The sequence below is a fragment of the Pan troglodytes genome, chromosome 1 (assembly GCF_028858775.2).
Source record: "Pan troglodytes isolate AG18354 chromosome 1, NHGRI_mPanTro3-v2.0_pri, whole genome shotgun sequence".
NCBI lineage: Eukaryota > Metazoa > Chordata > Mammalia > Primates > Hominidae > Pan > Pan troglodytes.
The window spans coordinates 159,596,537-159,617,556 of record NC_072398.2 but is presented as its reverse complement, the minus strand read 5'-3'; the positions used below and the strand labels follow the sequence as shown (position 1 = coordinate 159,617,556).

The 21,020-nt window shown below is 36.4% G+C and overlaps 1 protein-coding gene across 1 annotated transcript in view; it reads right to left on the bottom strand.

Annotated features, from left to right (window-relative positions):
* Positions 1-2,962: 2,962 nt before the first annotated feature.
* The window catches only part of NEGR1 (neuronal growth regulator 1), an 882,773-nt gene continuing 864,715 nt past the window's right edge, over positions 2,963-21,020 (bottom strand). The window contains exon 7 of the mRNA XM_016940331.4: positions 2,963-14,592. Within this exon, the coding sequence (XP_016795820.1) occupies positions 14,468-14,592 (125 nt within the window). The 3' untranslated portion in view covers positions 2,963-14,467. The remainder of the gene's footprint in view (positions 14,593-21,020) is intronic.

The following is a 21,020-nucleotide window of genomic DNA, read 5'->3' as shown; positions in this document are numbered from 1 at the left end:
TCATAATGGGCAGAGGTTGGAAGAGTTTAGAGGGCTCAGAAGAAGACAGGAAGACAGGCAACATTTGGAAATTTTTAGACTGGTTAAGTGGTTGTGACCAAAATGTTGAGAGTGATATGACAGTGAAGGCCTGGGTCTCAAATATAAATGTGGAAATTATTGGAAACTGGAGCAAAGGTCACATGTGTTATACCTTAGCAAACAACTTGGCTGCATTGTGTCCCTGCCCTAGGGCTCATGGGAAGTTGGAACTTAAGAGTGATTATTTAGGGTATCTGGTAGAATTTCTAAGCAGCAAAGTGTTCAAGAAGTGGTCTGGCTGCTTCTAACAACCTATGCTCAGATGTTGGAGCAAAAAAACCTTAAAGTTGGAACTTATATTTAAAAGGGAGCAGAATATAAAAGTTTATAAAATTTGCAGCCTGATAGTGTGGCAGAGAAAGAAAAGCCTTTTTGGGAGAGGAATAAAAGCAGGCTATGGAGCAACTGCTTACCAGAGATATTTGCATAACTAAAAGAGAGCCAAGTTCTACTATCCAAGACAATGAGAAAAAGACCTTGAAGGCATTTTAGAGACCTTCATGGCAGCCCCTCCCATCATAGCCCTGGAGGCTTAAGAGGGAAGAATAGTTTTGTGGACCTGACCCAGGGTCCTGCTGTCCTGTACATCCTTGGGACACTGCTCCCCACATCCAGTCCACTCTAGCTCCAGCCTCAGCTCAGAGGATCCCAGGTATAGCTTGGGCCACAGCTTCAGAAGGTGCAAACCATAAACCTTGGCAGCCCCCATGTTGTGTTAAGCCTGTGGGCACACACAAGATACAAGAGTGAATAAGACTTGGCACCCTCTGCCAAAATTTCACAGGATTTATGGAAGAGCCTGGGTGCCCAGGTAGAAGCCTGCTGCAGGGGTGGAGCCACCACAGAGAACTCCCATTAGGGCAGGGCTTAGGGATAAGAGAGACCTCACTCAGATTCGTCACTGTGGAGCTGTGAGAAGGGGGCTATTACCCTCCCCACTGTGGCACTACCTAGTGAAGCTGTGAGAAAAAGGCCACTGCCCTCCAGACCCAAGAGAATGGTAGTCCCACCAGCAGCTTGTACCCTACACCTGTAAAAGCCACAGGCCCTCAACAACCTGGGAGAGCAACCTCTGGGGCTGAACCCTGCAAAGCCACAGGGGTTGGAACTGACAAGGCTTTGGGAACCGCCCCTTGTACCAGTGTGCCCTGAATATGGGACATGGAGTCACAGGGGATTATTTTGGAGCGTTAAGATTTAATGACCACCCTGCTGGGTTTTGAACTTGCATGGGGTCTGTAGCCCTTTTCTTTTGGCTAATTTTTCTTTTGTGGAATGAAAATGTCTACCCAGTGCTTATTTGCCAATTTTATCTTGAAAACAACTAACTTATTTTTGAATTTGCAAGCTTATAGATGGAAGGGACTTACCTTGTTTCAGATGAGACTTTGGAATTTGGACTTTTGAGTTAACACTGAAATGAGTTAAGGCTTTGAGGGACTGCTGAGAATGGATTATTTTATTTTAAAATATGGGAAGGACATGAAATTTGAGAGACCAGGGGTAGAGTGATGTAGCTTGAATATCCCCTCCAAATATCATGTTGAGATGTAACCCCTAGTGTTGGAGGTGGAACTTGGTGGGGAGTTGTTTTGATCACGGGGAGGGGTCCCTCATGAATGGCTTCAGACATTTTCTGATGATAAGTGAGCTCTTGCTCTGAGTTCACATGAGATCTGGTCATTTAAAAGTGTGTGGCACTTCCCTCCTACTCTTCCTATCTTGCTTGCTCCTGCTTTCACCATGTGATGTGTCTGCTTTTGTCATGTGATGTGCCTGCTCTCATTTTGCCTTCTGCCATGATTGTAAGCTTCCTGAGGCCTCCCTAGAAGCTGAGCTGATGCCACAACTTGCTTCCTGTAATGCCTGCGGAACCATCAGCTAATAAAACATCTTTCCTTTATAAATTACCCATGTTCATGTATTTCTTTATAACAATGCAAGAATAGCCTAATACAGTAGTAAACTGGGGGAAACTTAGTGAGGCCTATTTGTTCAGATTCCTTTAGGCTTTTCTCTGTCTTTAGAGATAAGGATGTGCCTTTCCTCTGGTCATAGAGAAGGCACTTCTCATAAGAGGGTCTGGTGACCTGGGGAAAAGTGGGAGGACAGAGTCTTTCCAGCACCTACCATTTTGCAAATGTATTCAGCTTAAAATTATTATGCCAAGGTGCCATATCATGAAGTAGTGTGAATCCCATCAACGTGGCATGCTTACCTGTTTCTGTGGCACAACTTTAGCTGTACATTTGCCTACTGGCTGCATTTCCTACCTTGGTACCATCCTACCATTGAAGTTTTCCATCATTCAAAAGTTTCTCTTTCTTGAGAGCCATTCAAGAACCTTCCAATAAATTATTTTTTTCAACTTGGCCAGTCTTTCTGTTGTTTGAGTCCAGAACTGATAGAGTATGTTATGTGAGAATACACAGATATTACAGATTTATGAAAAATCAAGAACGCTTAAAATGAAGTTTTATTTTTATCTATTTTTGAAAACATTTAAATTTTTTTCTGGAGGCTAAAAAGTGTTAAATTTTCAAGACTTTTTGGATTTTTTTTTTTAATGTCACCCAAAGCTCGTAACTAACAATTACAGAAGATCTCAATCTTTATTTTTACTGTGCATATTTAGGGAATGGTAACCTATTCAAAGTCAGATTTTTATTATTAAACAATTTCAGCAATTGACTAGAATTCATTTTTAATATCAAAGTCACAGAGAAATGGAAGTTTTATATTTTTCATTGCATTCTGTGATGCAATGGAATATTGTCATATTTTCTTGAGAAAAGAGTATGATATACTATTGTAGAAATTTAATTTTATATGAAAAATAATGAAAGTTTTAAAGAAAGAAGAGGAATGACAACTTGGAAGATGTAGGATAACAGCCTTTATTCATATCACTAATTGTAATATGTACTAATTGTAAATGTGGAAACTGAAGCCCCATTCCAGAGAAGACATTGCTTTTTATGATAGATCCAGGCAACAGGAAACACACATGCACACACACACCGACACACACAAAAGAGCCTTTCTTAGGAGAAAATATACATTAATCTCTTTCTTTCCCTTCCTCTTTCTCTTCTTTCACCCTCTGTTTCTTTTCTTCTTCCTTTTCCTTTCTCACTTTCAGTTTAAAGTGAAATCAGCTTCCCAAAGAAAGGATTAGAGAAATGGGTGCCTTTTTCTTCAGTTTGATCATAGTGTCCTAAACATCCAGATTAACTCTACCAGGTATTTCTTTTTAGACAGCTCTTCAGAGGTCACCTAAATCATATTTTATTGTCAAATAAGTGGATGGATTAATGAATGAATGAATGCCACATGAACATTTCAGGTTATCTGAGAAACGTTAAGGTCGACCACTTTTCAGTGTAAATTAAATCTGATTTTTAAAATTTCCAAAATCAACAAATAACAGGTTCTTCTTGAAATGATACTAGCCTGAGAATGTGCCTCAACGTAAAAATCAAAACCATTTGATATTGTTTGGCCATGTCCCCACACAAATCTCATTTTGAATTCCCACATATTGTGAGAGGGACTTGGTGGGAGGTAATTGAACCATGGGGGCAGGTCTTTCCCATGCTGTTCTCATGATAGTGAGTAAGTCTCATGAGATCTGATGGTTTTATAAGGGGGAGTTTTCCTTCACAATTTCTCTTCTCTTCTCTGCTGCCATGTGAGATGTGCCTTTCACCTTCCACCATGATTGTGAGGCCTCCCCAGCCACGTGAAACTGTAAGTCTGATAAACCTCTTTCTTTTGTAAATTGCCCAGCCTCAGGTATGTCTTTATCAGCAGTGTGAAAACTGACTAATATAGTAAATTAGTATCAGGAGTGGAGTGCTGCTGAAAAGATACCTGAAAATGTGGAAGTGACTTTGGAACTGGGTAACAGGCAGGGGTTGGAATAGTTTGAAGGGCTCAGAAGAAGACAGGAAAATGTGGGAAAGTTTGGAACTTCCTAGAGACTTGTTGAATGGTTTTGACCAAAATGCTGATAATGATATGGACAATAAAATCCAGGCTGAGGTGGTCTCAGATGGAAATGAATAACTTATTGGGAACTGGAGCAAAGGTGACTCTTGTTATGTTTTAGCAAAGAGATGGGTAGCATTTTGCCCTTGCCCTAGAGATGTGTAGAACTTTGAAGTTGAGAGAGGTGATTTAGGATATTTGGAGGAAGAAATTTCTAAGCAACAAAGCATTCAACAGGTGACTTGGGTGTTGTTAAAGGCATTCAGTGTTCTGTTTTGTTTTGTTTTGTTTTTGAGACAGAGTCTCACTTTGTCACCCAGGCAGGAGTGCAGTGGCATGATCTCAGCTCACTGCAACCTCTGCCTCCTGGGTTCAAGCAATTCTTCTGCCTCAGCCTCCGAAGCAGTTGAGATTACAGGCATGTGCCACCATGCCTCACTAATTTTTATATTTTTAGTAGAGATGGGGTTTTATCATGTTGGCCAGGTTGGTCTCAAATTCCTGACCTCAGGTGATCTGCCTGTCTCAGACTCCCAAAGTGCTGAGATTACAAGCATGAGCCAGTGCACCTGGCTGGCATTCAGTTTTAAAAGGGAAACAGTATAAAAGTTTGAAAAATTTACAGACTGAAAATGTGATAGAAAAGAAAATCCCATTTTCTGAGGAGAAATTCAAGCTGGCTGCAGAAAATTGCATAAGTAATGAGGAGCTGAATGTCACCAAGACAGTGGGGAATATGTCTCCAGGGCACGTCAGAGACCTTTGCAGCAGCCCCTGCCATCACAGGCCCCTAGGTTTTGGAGGAAAAAAATGGTTTTGTGGGCCTGGCCCAGGGTCCCTCTGCTATGTGCAGTCTAGGAACTTGGTGCTCTGCTTCCCAGTTGCTCCAAGGATGATTTAAAAGAAGCCAAGGTCCAGCTTGGGCTGTTGCTTCAGACAGTGGAAGCCCCAAGCCTTGGCAGCTTCCACATGGTGTCGAGCCTGTGGGTGCATGGAAGTCAAAAATTGAGGCTTGGAAACCACCACCTAAATTTCAGAGGATGTATAGAAATGCCTGGATGCCCAGAATGAAGTTCTCCTCATGGAGAACCTCTGCTGGGGCAGTGCAGAAGGAAAATGTGGAGTGGAGCCCCCACACAGAGTCCCTACGGGGACACCACCTAGTGGAGCTGTGAGAAGTGGGCCACTGTCCTCCAGATCCCAGAATCATAGATCCACCAACAGCTTGCACCATGCACCTGGAAAAGGCACAGACACTCAATGCCAGCTGGTGAAAGCAGCCAGGAGGAGGGCTATACCCTGCAAAGCTGCAGAGGCGGAGCTGCCTAAGGCCATGGGAGCCCACCTCTTGCATCAGCATGACCTGGATGTGAGAAATGGAGTCAAAGGAGATCATTTTGGAGCTTTAAGACTTGACCGTCCCTGTAGCCCCTTTGTTCTGGCCAATTTCTTCCACTTGGAATGGCTATGTTTACCCAATGCCTGTACTTCCATTGCATCTAGGAAGTAACTAACTTGCTTTTGATTTTACTGGCCGCTCATAGGCGGAAGAGACTTGCCTTGTCTCAGATGAGACTTTAGACTGTGGACTTTTTAGATAGTGCTGAAATGAGTTAAGACTTTGAGGGACTGTTGGGAAAGCATGATTGGTTTTTGAAATGTGAGGACATGAGATTTGGGAGGGACCAGGGGTGGAAATGATATGGTTTGGCTGTGTCCTCGGGTACCCAAGTCTCATTTGGAATTCCCACAGATTGTGGGAGGGACTTGGTGGGAGGTAATTGAATCATGGGAGCAGGTCTTTCCCATGCTGTTCTTATGGTAGTGAATGGGTCTCATGAGATCTGATGGTTTTATAAGGGGGAGTTTATCTGCACAAGCTCTTTTCTCTTGTCTGCTGCCATATGAGACGTGCCTTTCACCTTCCACTGTGATTGTGAGGCTTCCCCAGCCACATGGAACTGTAGGTCCAAAAAAACCTCTTTCTTTTGCATATTGCCCTGTCTCGGTTATATCTTTATCAGCAGTGTGAAAACTGACTAATATACCACTATACAAGTTCTTATGTTACCTGATGAAAGATATCTAATTGTCTATTATAAAACCATAAAAGCTTTGTTAATACATTTTGAAACCTGAATAATGAGAGAACAGGAATTCTGAACACACATACTAGTTTATCTATGAATTAGAAATATATATGTTTCCAGAAAAAAAATTGCTTATTCAAATGTAAAAAAAAAAACCCAGTCTTTCTCCTTGTCAACATTTAAAGTTATTAGACAGTAAGACATTTCAAAGCATAATTTAGTTGTTTATCAACAAGAAAAATGTATTACAAGAAATTAATTTATTCCAATTTTTTAAAAAAATCTGCTTTTCTCCATGTCAGTATTTAAAGCAGGTGCCATCTTCTGATTAATTAAATCACAAGATGTTCCTTATGCTAACGTCTTAGCAAATAAAACTTAAACAGAAACTGTTGGTTGCACTGTTGTCATTTCTTCTTCTACTTTAAAAAAATTATTCAGAACACCACATGGCCAGCTTGCAAGCTTATTTTCCAGATCACTGATAGCAATGCGATTTTGTATTTGTGTGTGAGTATGTGTTTTGTTTTAAAAAAGACATCAGCTTGAAGCAGTTTCAAATCTCTGGCAATGATCTCTTAAGGAGTATGTCAAAAATGAGCTATTGAACACATTTTTGCCAGGTCACTTGTCAAGTACTTGGTAGGGAGATGTCAAGTTTCAGGGCAACCACAATCCACACTTATGAAACTACTTAGAAAACTATGGAAGAGTTCTGTGGCTCTTACTAGGTATTTTTAGAACAATCAAGAGAATTTTGTTCCTTAGCTTTAGCATATTATAGTCTTCAATGAATATTTTGTAAGTTTTTTTTTCTAAGATATGGTCCCCAAATTTTCTTGAGAAATCCCATGTGCTTGAATACTTGTTTAAGCACAATTCAGAACTGCGGGAGGTCTAAGTCTGCTGTGACTTAATGTAAAGTTAACTCTTTTTTGAATGTAAAAAGTCAAAATTAATGATGAAACTGGCAAATTCAAATTTCCACCAAGGAATAGCCCAGTGCTTTTAGCAATCCATTTGAAATGAAGGAGGGAAACCACCCTCTTTAACATTTTAAAGTTTTGAAGGTGTAATGAACCGTGCTACCTCTTGTAGTTTCTACCAAACCAAGCTGTGTGCTAGGACTGGGCTCATTAGCACTAAGTAGGAGCAGAACACTCAGTTCTGGCTATAGCTTCTTGCAATGTTTTTATCATTATCATAGTATTTGGTTGATGAAATATTGCTATCTCAACTGTTACTTCATTATTCTTACTGTTTTTGATATAAAATTCCTGTTATACCATGAATTAAATGCCCCTGTGGCAAAAAAAAAAAAAAAGACTTTTTCTGTTAATTCTTTTTAACAAGTGCCCAAAATATATTATTTTTTCAACAAAGTGGATTCTGGAAGCAAGGCAGTTCTTGTGACTGTTTACTTTCTCTTTCACATGTCCCAGACTATTGGATTATGGTTTGTGAGATAAGGAAGAAAAGGAGTAATTAAAACATAGATTATTAGATAGATAGGTTACTTGGGTTTTTTTTTTTTTTTTTTTTGAGTCATTAAAGTAGGAATTATATTATCAAGCTCAAAATGTTAGCAATGAATTTAATTCAATGGCTTAAAAAATTTTACATCTCGTCTGGGAGCGGTGGCTCACGCCTGTAATCCCAGCACTTTAGGAGGCCGAGGGAGGTGGATCACTTGAGGTCAGGAGTTCTAGACCAGCCTGGCCAACATGGTGAAACCCCACCTCTACTAAAAATACAAAACTTAGCCAGGTGTGGTGGCACGTGCCCGTAATCCCAGCTACTGGGGAGGCTGATGCAGGAGAATCGCTTGAACCCAGGAGGCGGAGGTTGCAATGAGCCAAGATCACACCACTGCACTCCATCCAGGGCAACCGAGCAAAACTCCATCTAAAAAAGAAAAAAAAAATTATGTCTCTTCATTGCAGAGAAGAATTTTTGCTGAAATGAAAAACCACTAATTACTTGGAACACACTTTTACAGGTTACCTGATTCTGATTCTTTTGGAGCCTCTGTATTTTTCATTATATTTGAACTCTTTTTCAAGTTGTAAATAAATAATACTAAGGCAAAATATTTCTCGTCTACAGATATGGAAATAAATTCTGAGGGGTAAAGGTTCAATTGAATTCTCCTCCTCACTCTGGAAGCCAGTTTTGCCTCTATTAGTACATTAATTTCAAGGTTTTTGATCTATAAATGTGTATGTTCTTTAAATTATCCTTTTATCTGGTTGTAATATCTTATCAGGTCCTTCATTAATGAATTGATTTATTCATTTCATAAGTGTATGAAAATCACACTTTTTATGTTTTTCAAACTAAGTGGTGATATCCATAGGATTTGTATTATATTCATATTTTGAAAACAAAGTACAAATGTATTTCTTAGGTTGCATATCATTTAATTTCTAGAATTAGAATCTTTCTCTTGTTCTACTGTCCCAGCACAAACAGATGTTCATGTTAGTATTTCAATATAAATGGCCTCAAACAACATCACTCAGATTAAAATCAGTATTCTATTGTGAATTTTTTTAAAAGTATGTATGTATTCTGATCTCCATTTCCCCCAAAATTCTGTTGATTGCAGATGTCTGAGGAATAGTCTTAGTGGATTATCCCAAACTTGACACATTTTTTGCAAAATGCTATACAAAAAGAAGATACATGCGATTATGACAAGATTCTCCACTTGGTGTGACCAGTCTCATACAACCCAAGGCTGTGTGTCCAAAGGCAACTGCACTGTGAGTTTCACATTTCCAAAGTTTTAGATGACATGTACAATCTGATTAGCCTTTAAATCTCATACCCTCTGCAGGTATTGGAAAATACAAGGATGTCATAAGTATCTATATTTATATTTAAAATGTGCTTATATTTATATAAATATATAAATAAAAATATGCAAATAGTTGTCTATGAAGCTAGCAATGTGATTATATGCTTTTCTTTTTCCTAGGTAGTCTGGGACTGGAAACAATTTGGGAACATTTTTCATTGCATATTTGGCTCAGATCTGCCACTTAGTTGAAGTATAATCTTCAGCAAGTGACTCAAAATTTCTGAATCTCGTTTTCACCATCAATACATGACAATAATATTTTCTCCTTTAAGTATTTGAAAGTTTTGAGAAAGCCACAATAGCAACACTTGCAAAAGTGCTCCATTGTAAAATGCAAGGGAGAGGTAGTTGTGACCCTTTGGGGAAAACTATAGTTGCCACAATTGTCTCTGAAGTGAAGCATGTTTCTTAGACTGAAGGAAAGCCCTGGGAGAGATTGGTCTAGCTTTAGGATGACTGTGGGTAGAGCTTCTAGGGAGAAGAATGAAACGTATTCCTCTTCCTTCTTTCTAGGAATACTGGAAAGCATTTATTTGTTTGCTAAATTGCTCTCTTTCCACCAGCGATATCAACTCTGAAATACTTTTTAGTAAGTTTGGAATTACTAGAAAAACAGTGAATGTAAATGTGAAGGTGTATGCTTCTTGGAAAGTTCAGAGGGAGTACATTGATGGGTGTTTGGATCAAATTCCACTAACTTGAATGAATTACCTTGGAAAATTATCTCTACAAATTCTTACTTACATTTCTGACTGTCAGGTTAAAGTGAATAATTATTTTCTGTATACCTAGATATGATTTTGAAGCATCTATGTTTTGCCCTATTCTTTTGAGAGGGAAACTAGCTCTGTTTCATGTGCTGGTTTTCCGTGTCTGATACTTGATGTTTCTGTTTCTGCGATGTAATTTATTCAAGATAGATAGATAAGATAGATGTTGAAAAGGGAAGAAATAATGAAGCTGTGGGGAAAATCAGACATTTATTAGAACATTTCCAGTTTTTTTGTGGAGGGAGGGCTTTGGTGTATATGGGTTTCTCAGAATAGCAATGATACCTATATTTCAAAATAGCTTATAAAACCAAGCATGAATCTTTTTTATGCTTTGTTGTTTTATCTATCACATTGTTCTCATTTATTCAGTTGACTATCATAGATGAACAGATATGGGAAAGAGGGCTTAAAAAATTCATTTGGCTTGAGATCTCATTTGTATATTATGGTTTGGTATTTACAAACTAAAGGTTCTCAGCCAAATAATGTGTTTTGCTTGGAAACCAAGGTATTTTTAAGGAAATTGTATCTGAATACCTTCAGGTGCCCGTTGTTTTATACCCAGCTGTTAAGAAATTACACTCTGCCTGGCTCTTACAAGCATTTGAGTTTTCAGTTGTTTAGCCTGTAAGGTCATCAGGATTTTATCAACAGGATATTTAGTCTCTGTTGCTAACTCTGCTGTATTTTACCAGGTAAAGGTTCTAAATAAGGTTTTTAGTTTAGATGTAGTTCAGCTCATCAAACCTTTTAGGAATCAGCAACAGCAAGAAAGAATATAGTGTGGAGTCATTTGAAACTGTAGCATCTAAAATTTTTACCCTGTACTGCTTTAGAGTAAGCAGAAAGATGAGTGTAATACAGGAAATAAAGAGAATAGCAGAAATATCTTCAAATTATTATTTCTTCCTTCTTTCTCTTAAGCTAATAGAGTTTTAAAATGAGTCAAATACATATTTTAATTGATAAACTGAGTTTATATTCACCTATTGGAAACAGTACAACATATTTTACATCAGGTTATGAAATATGGATGTTTTACTAAAAGACAGGAAGAGCTTTTTCCAGTCTTTAAAGTAAATACATATTCAAAGAATCTTAAGGCATACCATTTATTCATATTCATATCTATTGAAATACTGTACATCCACATACTTCAATAAATAGTTAAAAACCTGACCTCTTTTTAAATCATTTCTGGATTTCAAAAAACAATTTTTATTGAAAAGATTAAATAGGTAACTTTTGGCTGTGTCACAAAGCTAAGCACAATGGATAAATTAACAATTATTCAGTAAATTTGATCATTATAGATGATTGACTTTGATAATTCAGTTTTTCAGAGTTTTCTGACTTCAAATGTAGGGGTATTTATATATATATGTATATATTTTTGCCCTGAATTACCTGGGTAATTTTCTCAGTTCTCCAGTCTACTTTCTAGATATAGCTTAAATGTTATGATGAAGCATTAATTTTTCAGTTAAGTTATAAACCCCCCAAAAGTGGCTTTTAGTTTGAAATTCTCCCTCTCAAATCTTTTAGTGTCTCAAAAACACCCACATTACTATAACTTGGGCAGTACTTTTTATTATATAATTGCTGCATAATAGGAACTTAATGGTATAATAGGACTTATGTTTCAAATGCGATCATTGTAAAACATAGTTACACCACTTGCAGTTAAACTAAGAATGCAAATATGTAAGTTAACTACCCTAATACTCTGATTCTTCCTTCCCTCTCATCCTTTCTTTCTTCCTACCTTCTCCCCTTCCTCCCTTCCTTCCTTCATTCCTTCCATCCTTCCTTTTTTTTCCCTCTTTACTGCCTTTCCTTTTCATTCTTTTTGTTTTCTCTCCGTTCTCATTTTTAAACTGCTACTTATTTTTCTTTCTTCCTTCTTTAAAAAAAATAGGGGCAACAAAAGGAGTCCCACAAGTGGAACTTGTAGAAAATATAATCCTGAAATGAACAGCTAACAAAAATTGTTATAGATTAAAAGATAAATCAATTTATAAAACTGCTATTCTGAAATTGCAACAATCTTGTACAGTCAGGACTGATAAATGGGGTAATCAGACATTTTATATGTCCATAAATGTAAAATCATCTACTTGAACATTATATGCAATACATTCACACAAAAAAGCAAATACTGTAGCCTTATTTGACAATATTGAACTCATAAATACTCATGATTTCACTCTGTCCGAGGGCCTAAGGACTAGGAATGCTGCTGTGATACAGAAAAACATAGTGAATACCTCCTCTATTTAAAAATGTCACTCAAGAAAGTCTCTTCTAACATAAAGGCAAATACATATAGCTACTGAGCTATGACTGTACTTCTGTCACATTCTATGGTAAAAACACCAGACTCCACAAATTCGGAATCATGACAACACTTTGAACTAATTATTTGGTTCATCCATAGTTTATACCTCAATTTACCTACAAACCTTACAAAGAGGAGGTATTTTAACTCTAGGAAAGCGGTCACTGAATAATATGCATTCTTGATCTGTTTCTTTCTCCCAAACAATGGTACTGATGGTTAACATTTTTTTGTGGTAGCACCACTATTTCTAGTAAGTAGATTATTATGGAGTGTGCCACTTTAAAGCTGCAATACAAAATAATATTTTATAGTTTATTCACCAATTCCACAAAGAATATTTTTTAAAAGCAAATAAATAATAAAGTTAAATGCCATATTTGTTCTAAAAACTCTTTTTTAATGTATCAATCAAAATAATGTCATACATTTATTACAGTTAGTAGATTTACTAGCTTTATGCCTTATTATTGCCATTTTGTGGAAGGAGTATACTTATGTCCCCTCATTTAAGATTCATTTTTCTAATTAAAATTGATTTATGGTGTACTTTGGGACTAAGTTTTACTTGAAGAAAAAAAAATCACAGTTTTTAAGCCATCCCTGCTAGGGCAACATACTAGATATCTCAAATATGTATAACCACTGCAAAATTTCTTGTATCTAATTTTATTATAGGGTCTTTGTTGTTACAACTTGTAAAAGGGGACTATTTGTAGAAATTTAGGTGTACTGAAATTGGTAACTTCATCAAACCTGTAAAATGGCTTTCAAGATGATGGTCTTTCTTTAGTAAAGAGTGAAACCATCAAACTATTCCTGTAAATTAATGTTTAGAGTAACAGCATTTTCCTTCAAAAATGTAGTTTTGCTTCTTTATAGTAGAAATAATTTAACATTCACAATAATTTGATAATTAGTTATCTTAAGATATTCTCATCACTGGTGTTTTGTCTTTATTTGATCACATCTTACATATATCATGTAAGAAAAAATAAAGGATGGTCTTTTTTGGTTTTACTTGTTTGAGCTGAAATGGCTATATAAAAAGATTTTATTGAAGAATTAGCTATTTTAGAGATTGGTCTGCTACATACCGATATAGAATGTTTGTTATAATATATTTTGGAAGTTTTAAAATATATAACAGCATTCCAGACTATCAACTGAGTGATACTTTCAGATGGAAAATATGCAAAATGCTCCTGTCCACAGGAGCACTGCCTCTGTCATACTAACTTAGCTGCCACAAAATAAAATTAATGATGAGCGCTTACCAACTCTTGTAATATTAGGTGATAGGACTTTGTGCCCTTTCTGACAAATCATCTTAAAATTTTTGGCTTGGACTAGTGAAAGGAAAAGATGCTGTATTGCTAGGCAATCCTTTGAGTGGACTGTGCTGTCATTTTAAAGGGAATGATTTCCCACCGTGGATCTAACATTTAGCTACAACTAAAGAAATCATATGGTATATTTACTATACTGTTATTAAATTGTCTCTCATCACAAGAACTGAGTTAGTGTGGGGCAAAATTCTCAAACCTCACTGTCAGTGCAGGAAGAGATTTTTACAGTCCAATAGCTCCTTCGTTACTTAGAGATAGTGTATGGTTTAACTTTATCACTCTGGTTTATTTTTACTTTCAAATTGTAAGATTTAGCAAAACATTTTATATTAGTTGGAGACAAAGAGAAAAATATTATTTTATGAAGGCACACCCATGCTGAACTTACAGGAAAGAGAAGCAGAGCTGCACAGCCAGTTAGTTATATTACAAGGCTCATTCCTGAAACCTGAATATCATGCGAGCAGAAAAATCTAGATATGTGTTATATTTTGAAGAAATAATCTGAAGGCAATATTATTTGCTTTTTTATCAAAAAGAAAAAAATGCATCTTTGTAAATGTGGATTGACTCTTATTGAAACAGGGAACTGAATGCTTGTATTGCAGCCTTAAAGAATCACATATTCACTGCAATATTCGTTTTTGTAAACTACAGCCTGCAACCTAGCAGACCATGACTGAATGCTTTTGAAAAGTTGTAGATTACAAACATGAAATCACAATTAATATCCTCTAAAAGTAATTTCAGAGCTTTCACGTCTTAAAAAAAGGACAATGTGTACTGCTTCACAAGGTAATGTAGCTAATCAAAAAAGAGTAGAATTAAAGTATTTACATAATGAGCAATTCTACAGAAGGCGATCATCCCCATGTAAGCACTGCTGATTATATCCCACGCTGCTTTTAACAAACTGTACCAGATTGGATCCAGCCATCAGCACTTTCAGAGAATCCTTAAAAGCCTTTTATGGGTCTTTGAATTTATTGTAGAATGGCATTCTTCAGGTAGAATATGCTGGTGAAAGAGGACAGTGTCAACACAAGGTACCAGCAGGAGAAAAGAACATCAGCGCTCCCGGTAATTCCATACTGGGCTGTACTTGGAGCTGGAAAGAAATGGAAAAGATTAAATCAAAATCTAATTTGTGTCTTCCAGGATCTTGACAATAATCAAAAGGTAGCCAGGTGCATCGGGGAAAGCACTGACATTGGAGTCAGACAGACTGAAGTTCATATCTGATTCTGCTATATGACAATGTGTGGGCTATGTGGCTAACTTCTCAGAGCTTCAGTTTTCTCAAGGTCAAAATAAAAATAATAGAAATAATAGAATCCACCTCACAGGGCTGTGGTGAGAATTGGAGATGAAGCACATACAGCCTATTACATCAACTAAACACATGCTAAGTACTCAAAAGCTACTAACATTATTATTCCTCTTATATGTACTGTAAATATTTGTATTAGTGGACAAATAGTCATTCATGCGTATATATAGCTGTGTTTTATTAGCTAAATACTATACTAAATGCTAGGAAAACAAGAATATTGTCCCTTCCAAGGCCTTTTTTGGTGAGAAAAGATCTTCAAACAATTATAATACAGAATATTAGAGTTGCATGTGCATACCCAGTAACACAGACAAATTGTGCTTTTAAATCTGCCTGGGCAAGGGAGATTTCAAATACAGTTTTACTAAAGGAGACTATCATGTGGGTAGAAGAAATAACATATTCGAAGGCATAATAAAAGGACAGAGCAAGGTGTGTCGTATAGAATATAAAGGTAGATTTAGTCTTGCTGGACCATGAAGTTTGAGGCCTGAAGTGGAGGGAATTGAAACTAGACCTCTAGACAGGTAGAATGACCTCTACTGTAATGAAAAAGGGACTAGGTTTTTATGTTGAAAGACATTTTGAAGAATTTGGAGAGTTGAATGTATGACTACATTTATACATCAGAAATATTACAGTCTTATATATGGGGAAGTTCACATGGTACTTGGCTAACGGTCATGTTGAATTTTCACTGAATACCTGAAAATTCACCAAGTTTGGGATATTATTGGAGTGTTCGGAATGGGTTTCACTTTGTTTATGAAAGGACAGTTGCCTAGTTGTAGTGAATTATATTGTGTTCCAGAAATTAAATGTTACAGCCGTGCTTGGACTTGTTTGAGACTGATCTTCATTTACCATAATAATAATAATAATTGTAATAACAAAAAACCTGCCAATATATTTTAACCACCTTTTCTTAATGAAACCTGGATTTCAAGCACTATTTCCTAGTAGAAATTGAATAATGTAGTAAAGAAATCGACTACTTCATTTCTAAATTTATAACTCAAATCCAGGAGCAGGTTTAGTCACACTGAGTCTGAATTACCAGCAGATAGTTTTAATGAAATGTTCACAAATGACTATATTGCTACGTAACAAGAAGAATAAATTGTGCTGTTTACACTTCCAAGAAATTAAAGGGGATGAAAGATACATTGGTCCCTGCAGTGGGAAGTTTCCTTGACAATGCAATTATTGATTCCAGGTGAGTGGGATTTGAACGCTGAGACTACTATTTTTTAATAAACAAAGAGCAAAATTAACTATTTAATGCATGTGTATAATTACAAATGAGTTTTTTAAAAAATAAAAAGACAAAGAAAGTAAGCCTATTGTTGAACAGAGAGCTTTTCAATTTCTGATATATACGAAGTCTAATTTACAGCTATGGAACTCCTCATTGTCCCTTTTTCTAGACCTAGACAAATATTTTAAAAATACAAATGAATCTTTATTTAATATATGACCTTCTCAATAGTAGTTATGCTAGAGTTGTTTTTCAAGAATGTCAAGTGTAATAAAACTTGTATAATGGTAGAGGACCAATAATATGTAAAGCATATAAATGGTTTCATAAATAAGAAATAAAACTTAAAAGCTAAGCATAAAAAGCAAAGGTAAATTATTTTTGTTATGAGAAATTAAGTAGTAACATTAAATGGGTAGATTTTCAAGTCCCCTCAAAACTCCTTATCCATCCTTGAAAATGCATTTTTGGGCAATCTTTCCTGGATCCCCTCTCATTCTCCAACAAACTGAGCTGACTACCTCTTTTGTGTCATGAGACCATGAAATATATATTATATGTTATGTAACTATCACATTGCATTGCAAATATTTGTTTACATATTCATTTCTTCCAACAGATTTAAACTCTTCTAGGTCATTTCTTATTCATCTTTGTGTTTCCAGACATAAAATCTGGCAAAGTGTGGTATATAGTAGATGCTCAAGAAATGTCTAAGTAAATGATTCAATCAAATGAATGGGTCATAATCAAAATGAGTATTTCTGTCCTACAAAATGCAATCTTTTCTGAAGCAAGCCACGTGATTATAGGCTAGAAAATGTGCTATAGTAATATAGTACATTCATTCATTCAGCAAGTTTTAATTGAACTAGGTACCAAGCACTCTCCTAAGTGCTGGGAATGCAGCACTTAATAAGATATGTATGATCCTTTTATTACTTAATTCTGCCTTCCCCAGTGTAGCTGTATCTTCTTCCACTCAGCCTCCTATTGTCTTAAACTTAACAAAGATATTACCAATAGCGTATTTTAAATTTATTACCTTACAATTAAAATAGCATACATCTTTTCACTGATGCCACAAATTTATATACTTTTTTGTTGCTTGTGAATATAATATTTATATTAGTCCTGAAATAAACTAGAAACTGGGGGATGAATCGTTAGCTTGCAATTGTTACAGGCAGTAGACTGTGGAGTAATCGTGAATAATCAGTACACCAAAACACAAAGAGCAAAGTTAGTCACCATAATGTGAGATCAGATACCTAATGTCAAGTTACATGTCACCAGTCGTACTCTTTAAATATCTACTGAATATCTATTATGTTCGTGGGGTTGAATTAAGCCTCACATAGGCAAAGATGAATAAAACCCCATCCTCTCTTTCAGGAAGAGCTTATTCTAGTTGGGGATATAAATAAATAGGTAAATACAGAACATTAGGGTATATGGAACTTTAAAGATAATATACAAACTTGGGAGGATTCCCTATGGGGTCATGGCAGATAAGTAATCTAGGCAACAGTTACAAATACAATTATTTTTTACAAAATACAATGATATACCTACTTTAGTACACACATATCTCATTTTTAAAATGGTGTTATAACATTCCATTGTTGGGGGATGCCATTGTTATGCAACCTTATTCCCACTGACTGGCATTTATTATGTGTGGTTTGTGTGTGTGTATATGACTGTTGAACTGAATTATTTGAAGAACAGGGCTAATGATACTCAAGTTAAGGGTCTCAGTATTATTTGGGTCAATGGATCTTCTTAGCAGGTCAAATTCCAATCAACTACTTGATCTTAAGAAAATAGCTGTTAGCTATTAGAAATTAGCTTCAAGACTGGGCTGAAATATTACTTGGGAAAAAACCTTCAGAAAATCCCATATGACAAATTAAGCATTACCGCCTTTCCCCTGTATTACTTAGTAACTGGTAATATACATCTTAACCTGATTAGGTCAAGAATGTCTAGAAGCCAAGATATATTATAAATATCTTTTATCTTTGATACTGAACATAGAGTTTGGTACTTAATAGGTGTTCAGTAAACGTCAGTGCTTCACATCCATTTCCCCCAGTTACTACAAACCTATAAGGAGACAAAATACCTTGACATCTTTTTTCAGAGAGTATCATCTTTTCCTTTTGTATTCTGCTGAATCTTTCTTCCCATTTTAGTATCAGGCTCATTATACTTTGACCTGTACAGGTCAGACTACCTCCCTTAAGTATTTTGAGAAAGAAGACAGATCATTAAGTGGATAATATAGGAAGACAGCATGTACTGAACTTTATAACATCATACTCTTGCCACAAAAGACAGTCAGCATAGATGAACCCATAGGTCCAAGCTAGAAGCCTGAATTACTTAGAAGACATCTAGTTGAGCCTCTGGGATGGCCAGACCTGTTGAAGGATCTCTGTCAAGTTTTTAGTTGCCTTTCAATATCATGCTGCTATTTACCTTAAGTAAAATTAGGCAGGATAGGTCATGTGATCAGAGATGTATCTGGGCTATGGCAAGGGCTTTCGTTTCATTCTGAGTGACATGAGAAGCCATAGGAGAGTTTGATTATTTTTAAAGGATCACTTGGCTACTCAGTAGACAATAGATTGTACTAGGAAAGGCAAGAGTAAAGCCTATGTTGCTCAGGTGCAGTGGCTCATGCCTGTACTCCCAGCACTTTGGGATGCCGAAGCAGGTGGATCACCTGAGGCCAGGAGTTCGAGAATAGCTTGGCCAACATGGCGAAACCCCGCCTCTACTAAAAATACAAAAAAATAGCCGGGCATGGTGTCACATGCTTGTAGTCCCAGCTACTCAGGAAGCTGAGGCACTAGAATCACTTGAACCCAGGAGGTGGAGGTTGCAGTGAGCCGAGATCGCGCCACTGCACTCCAGCCTGGGTGAAAGAGTGAGACTCTGTCTAAAAAAAAAGTAAAGCCTATCCTAGCTCACCTTCAAGTATTCCCCATTGTCTATTGAGTGAAGCCAAAACTTTACAGCCTGGCATTCAGGGACCTCTGCCATCTGGTTCTAGTCAACTTATCCAGACTCACACCGCTTCTTCACTCTAGTCATACAAGCCATTTTCTGAGCACATAGAGTGTTTCATTACCCCATGTCCTTTGCACATGCAACCTCCTTAAGCCTAGATGGCCTTCTTCCTATTCCCCTTTGCACTTATTAAAGTCCTGCTCATCCTTAAACATCAAAAATACCAGTTTTTCCATGAGGCCATCCCCAATCTAAGAAAAATTATTAGTCATCTGCTTATACCTAACTTCAGAAATGTTTTCTTTCTTCTTAACTTATAATTAGTTATATATATGTGATATATAACTATAAACATCTTGAAGTTATGGAACATTCCTCCCTATATGTGCATCTGAATCTTATATCAAATGTGTTCAATTGATGTTTACTGGATTGGATGTGAAATAATATTCCTAAATATGCATGTGTCAAATTCAAGACCATTTTGATAGACTATCCTATTTTAACAGTTGTTCCTGTGATTTCTCACCCTTAAGGCAAAGTGTGTAATGAAATTGTTCTATTTCTTTCTTACTACCTGCTTAATTTTTTTTGAGGAGAAGAATGAAGAAAAGAGAAGAAAAGTTTAAATTGAGAACAAGAAAGAAAGGAAGAGGATAAAGGAAACAAAAGGTTGAAGATTTAAAACAAACACAGAGAGAATACGCAGCCCTTTAACAATGTATTAGATTGTATTATATTTACCATTTTATTGAAATAAAAGAGAAAATAAAATAGAGTATGTAAGGGAGACTGATCCTGTTTGCAGATCAGAATTTAAAACAAACAACAGAACAGGCTGTCATTCTTTCTAGTTCTTAGTAAAGCTAAGACATTCTAGTCTTTAAATATGACATTGTATATAATATATGTATTGTAGAGCTGGATGACATTGGTTCAAGTTCCAATTCCATCCCTTTCTAATTGGACTAACCTAGGCAAGTTTCTTAACTTTGCTGAGTTCAGTATCTTCATTTGCAAATGAGGATTGGTAGTATCTCGAAAGTTATTACAAAGATCGAATGTGTTGTTATCTATAAACCACCCAGTACAGCACTTAACAAAGCATAAACACTCCCTCAAGGATGATCTAAACACTCCTCATTCACTTATTCCTTTAGCAAATTCAGTGTGTGCTATGTGCCAGGCACTCTGAGGCAATGAGCAAAACAGAAATGGTTCCTGTTCCCACAGAACTTTCTGTTTAACTTGAGATGCTTTGCATGGAACAAGCATATTTTACTTCACTTAATCTACACTTGGTTAAATCAATGTTTCTCTGGTCTTGCAAAGATGTCTTTCATTTTTGCTTACAAAAATATTAATTCTCTATATTTTCTTGACTTTGGGAGGATTTTTATTTAATGCAATTTATAGCTAGATAATTGGCCAGACTCCTCTGATTTGCAATTTCTTCAAAGTCAGAGGATATGACCTCTTCCTTTTCTTCTCTTTTGCCAAAGAGAACAGCATGGTGAGTGAAATTTAGAGAATGGCTTCCTGGCTGACCTAATGACGAGTTTGTTTTTAGAGGATCTGTCTCAGGTATGAAGCAAAAGTGTCCAAGCTGAGTGGAGTGTAAGCCTTTGAGACTTCTTCCCGTTGTCAACAGGAAGATCCACTCTGGGTTTTAACATATATCTTGTATCTTTTCTAATTATGATTATCACTACCAATTACCACATCTGCTGCATATTATTTTCTGTTTTGGCAGTTTTCCCTTGTATTGCTCCAGTTTGTATTTTGAGGCAACAGCAAATGTAACTGTGAAATATTTAGTTTTGGTACAATACCAATTACTTCCCTAGAAATTTCCTTAAATTACTCAAGCTTTAAAATAGCTTTGAGTCATGTTTTTAAGATTTCTGTTGCAATCTTAGAGTTACTA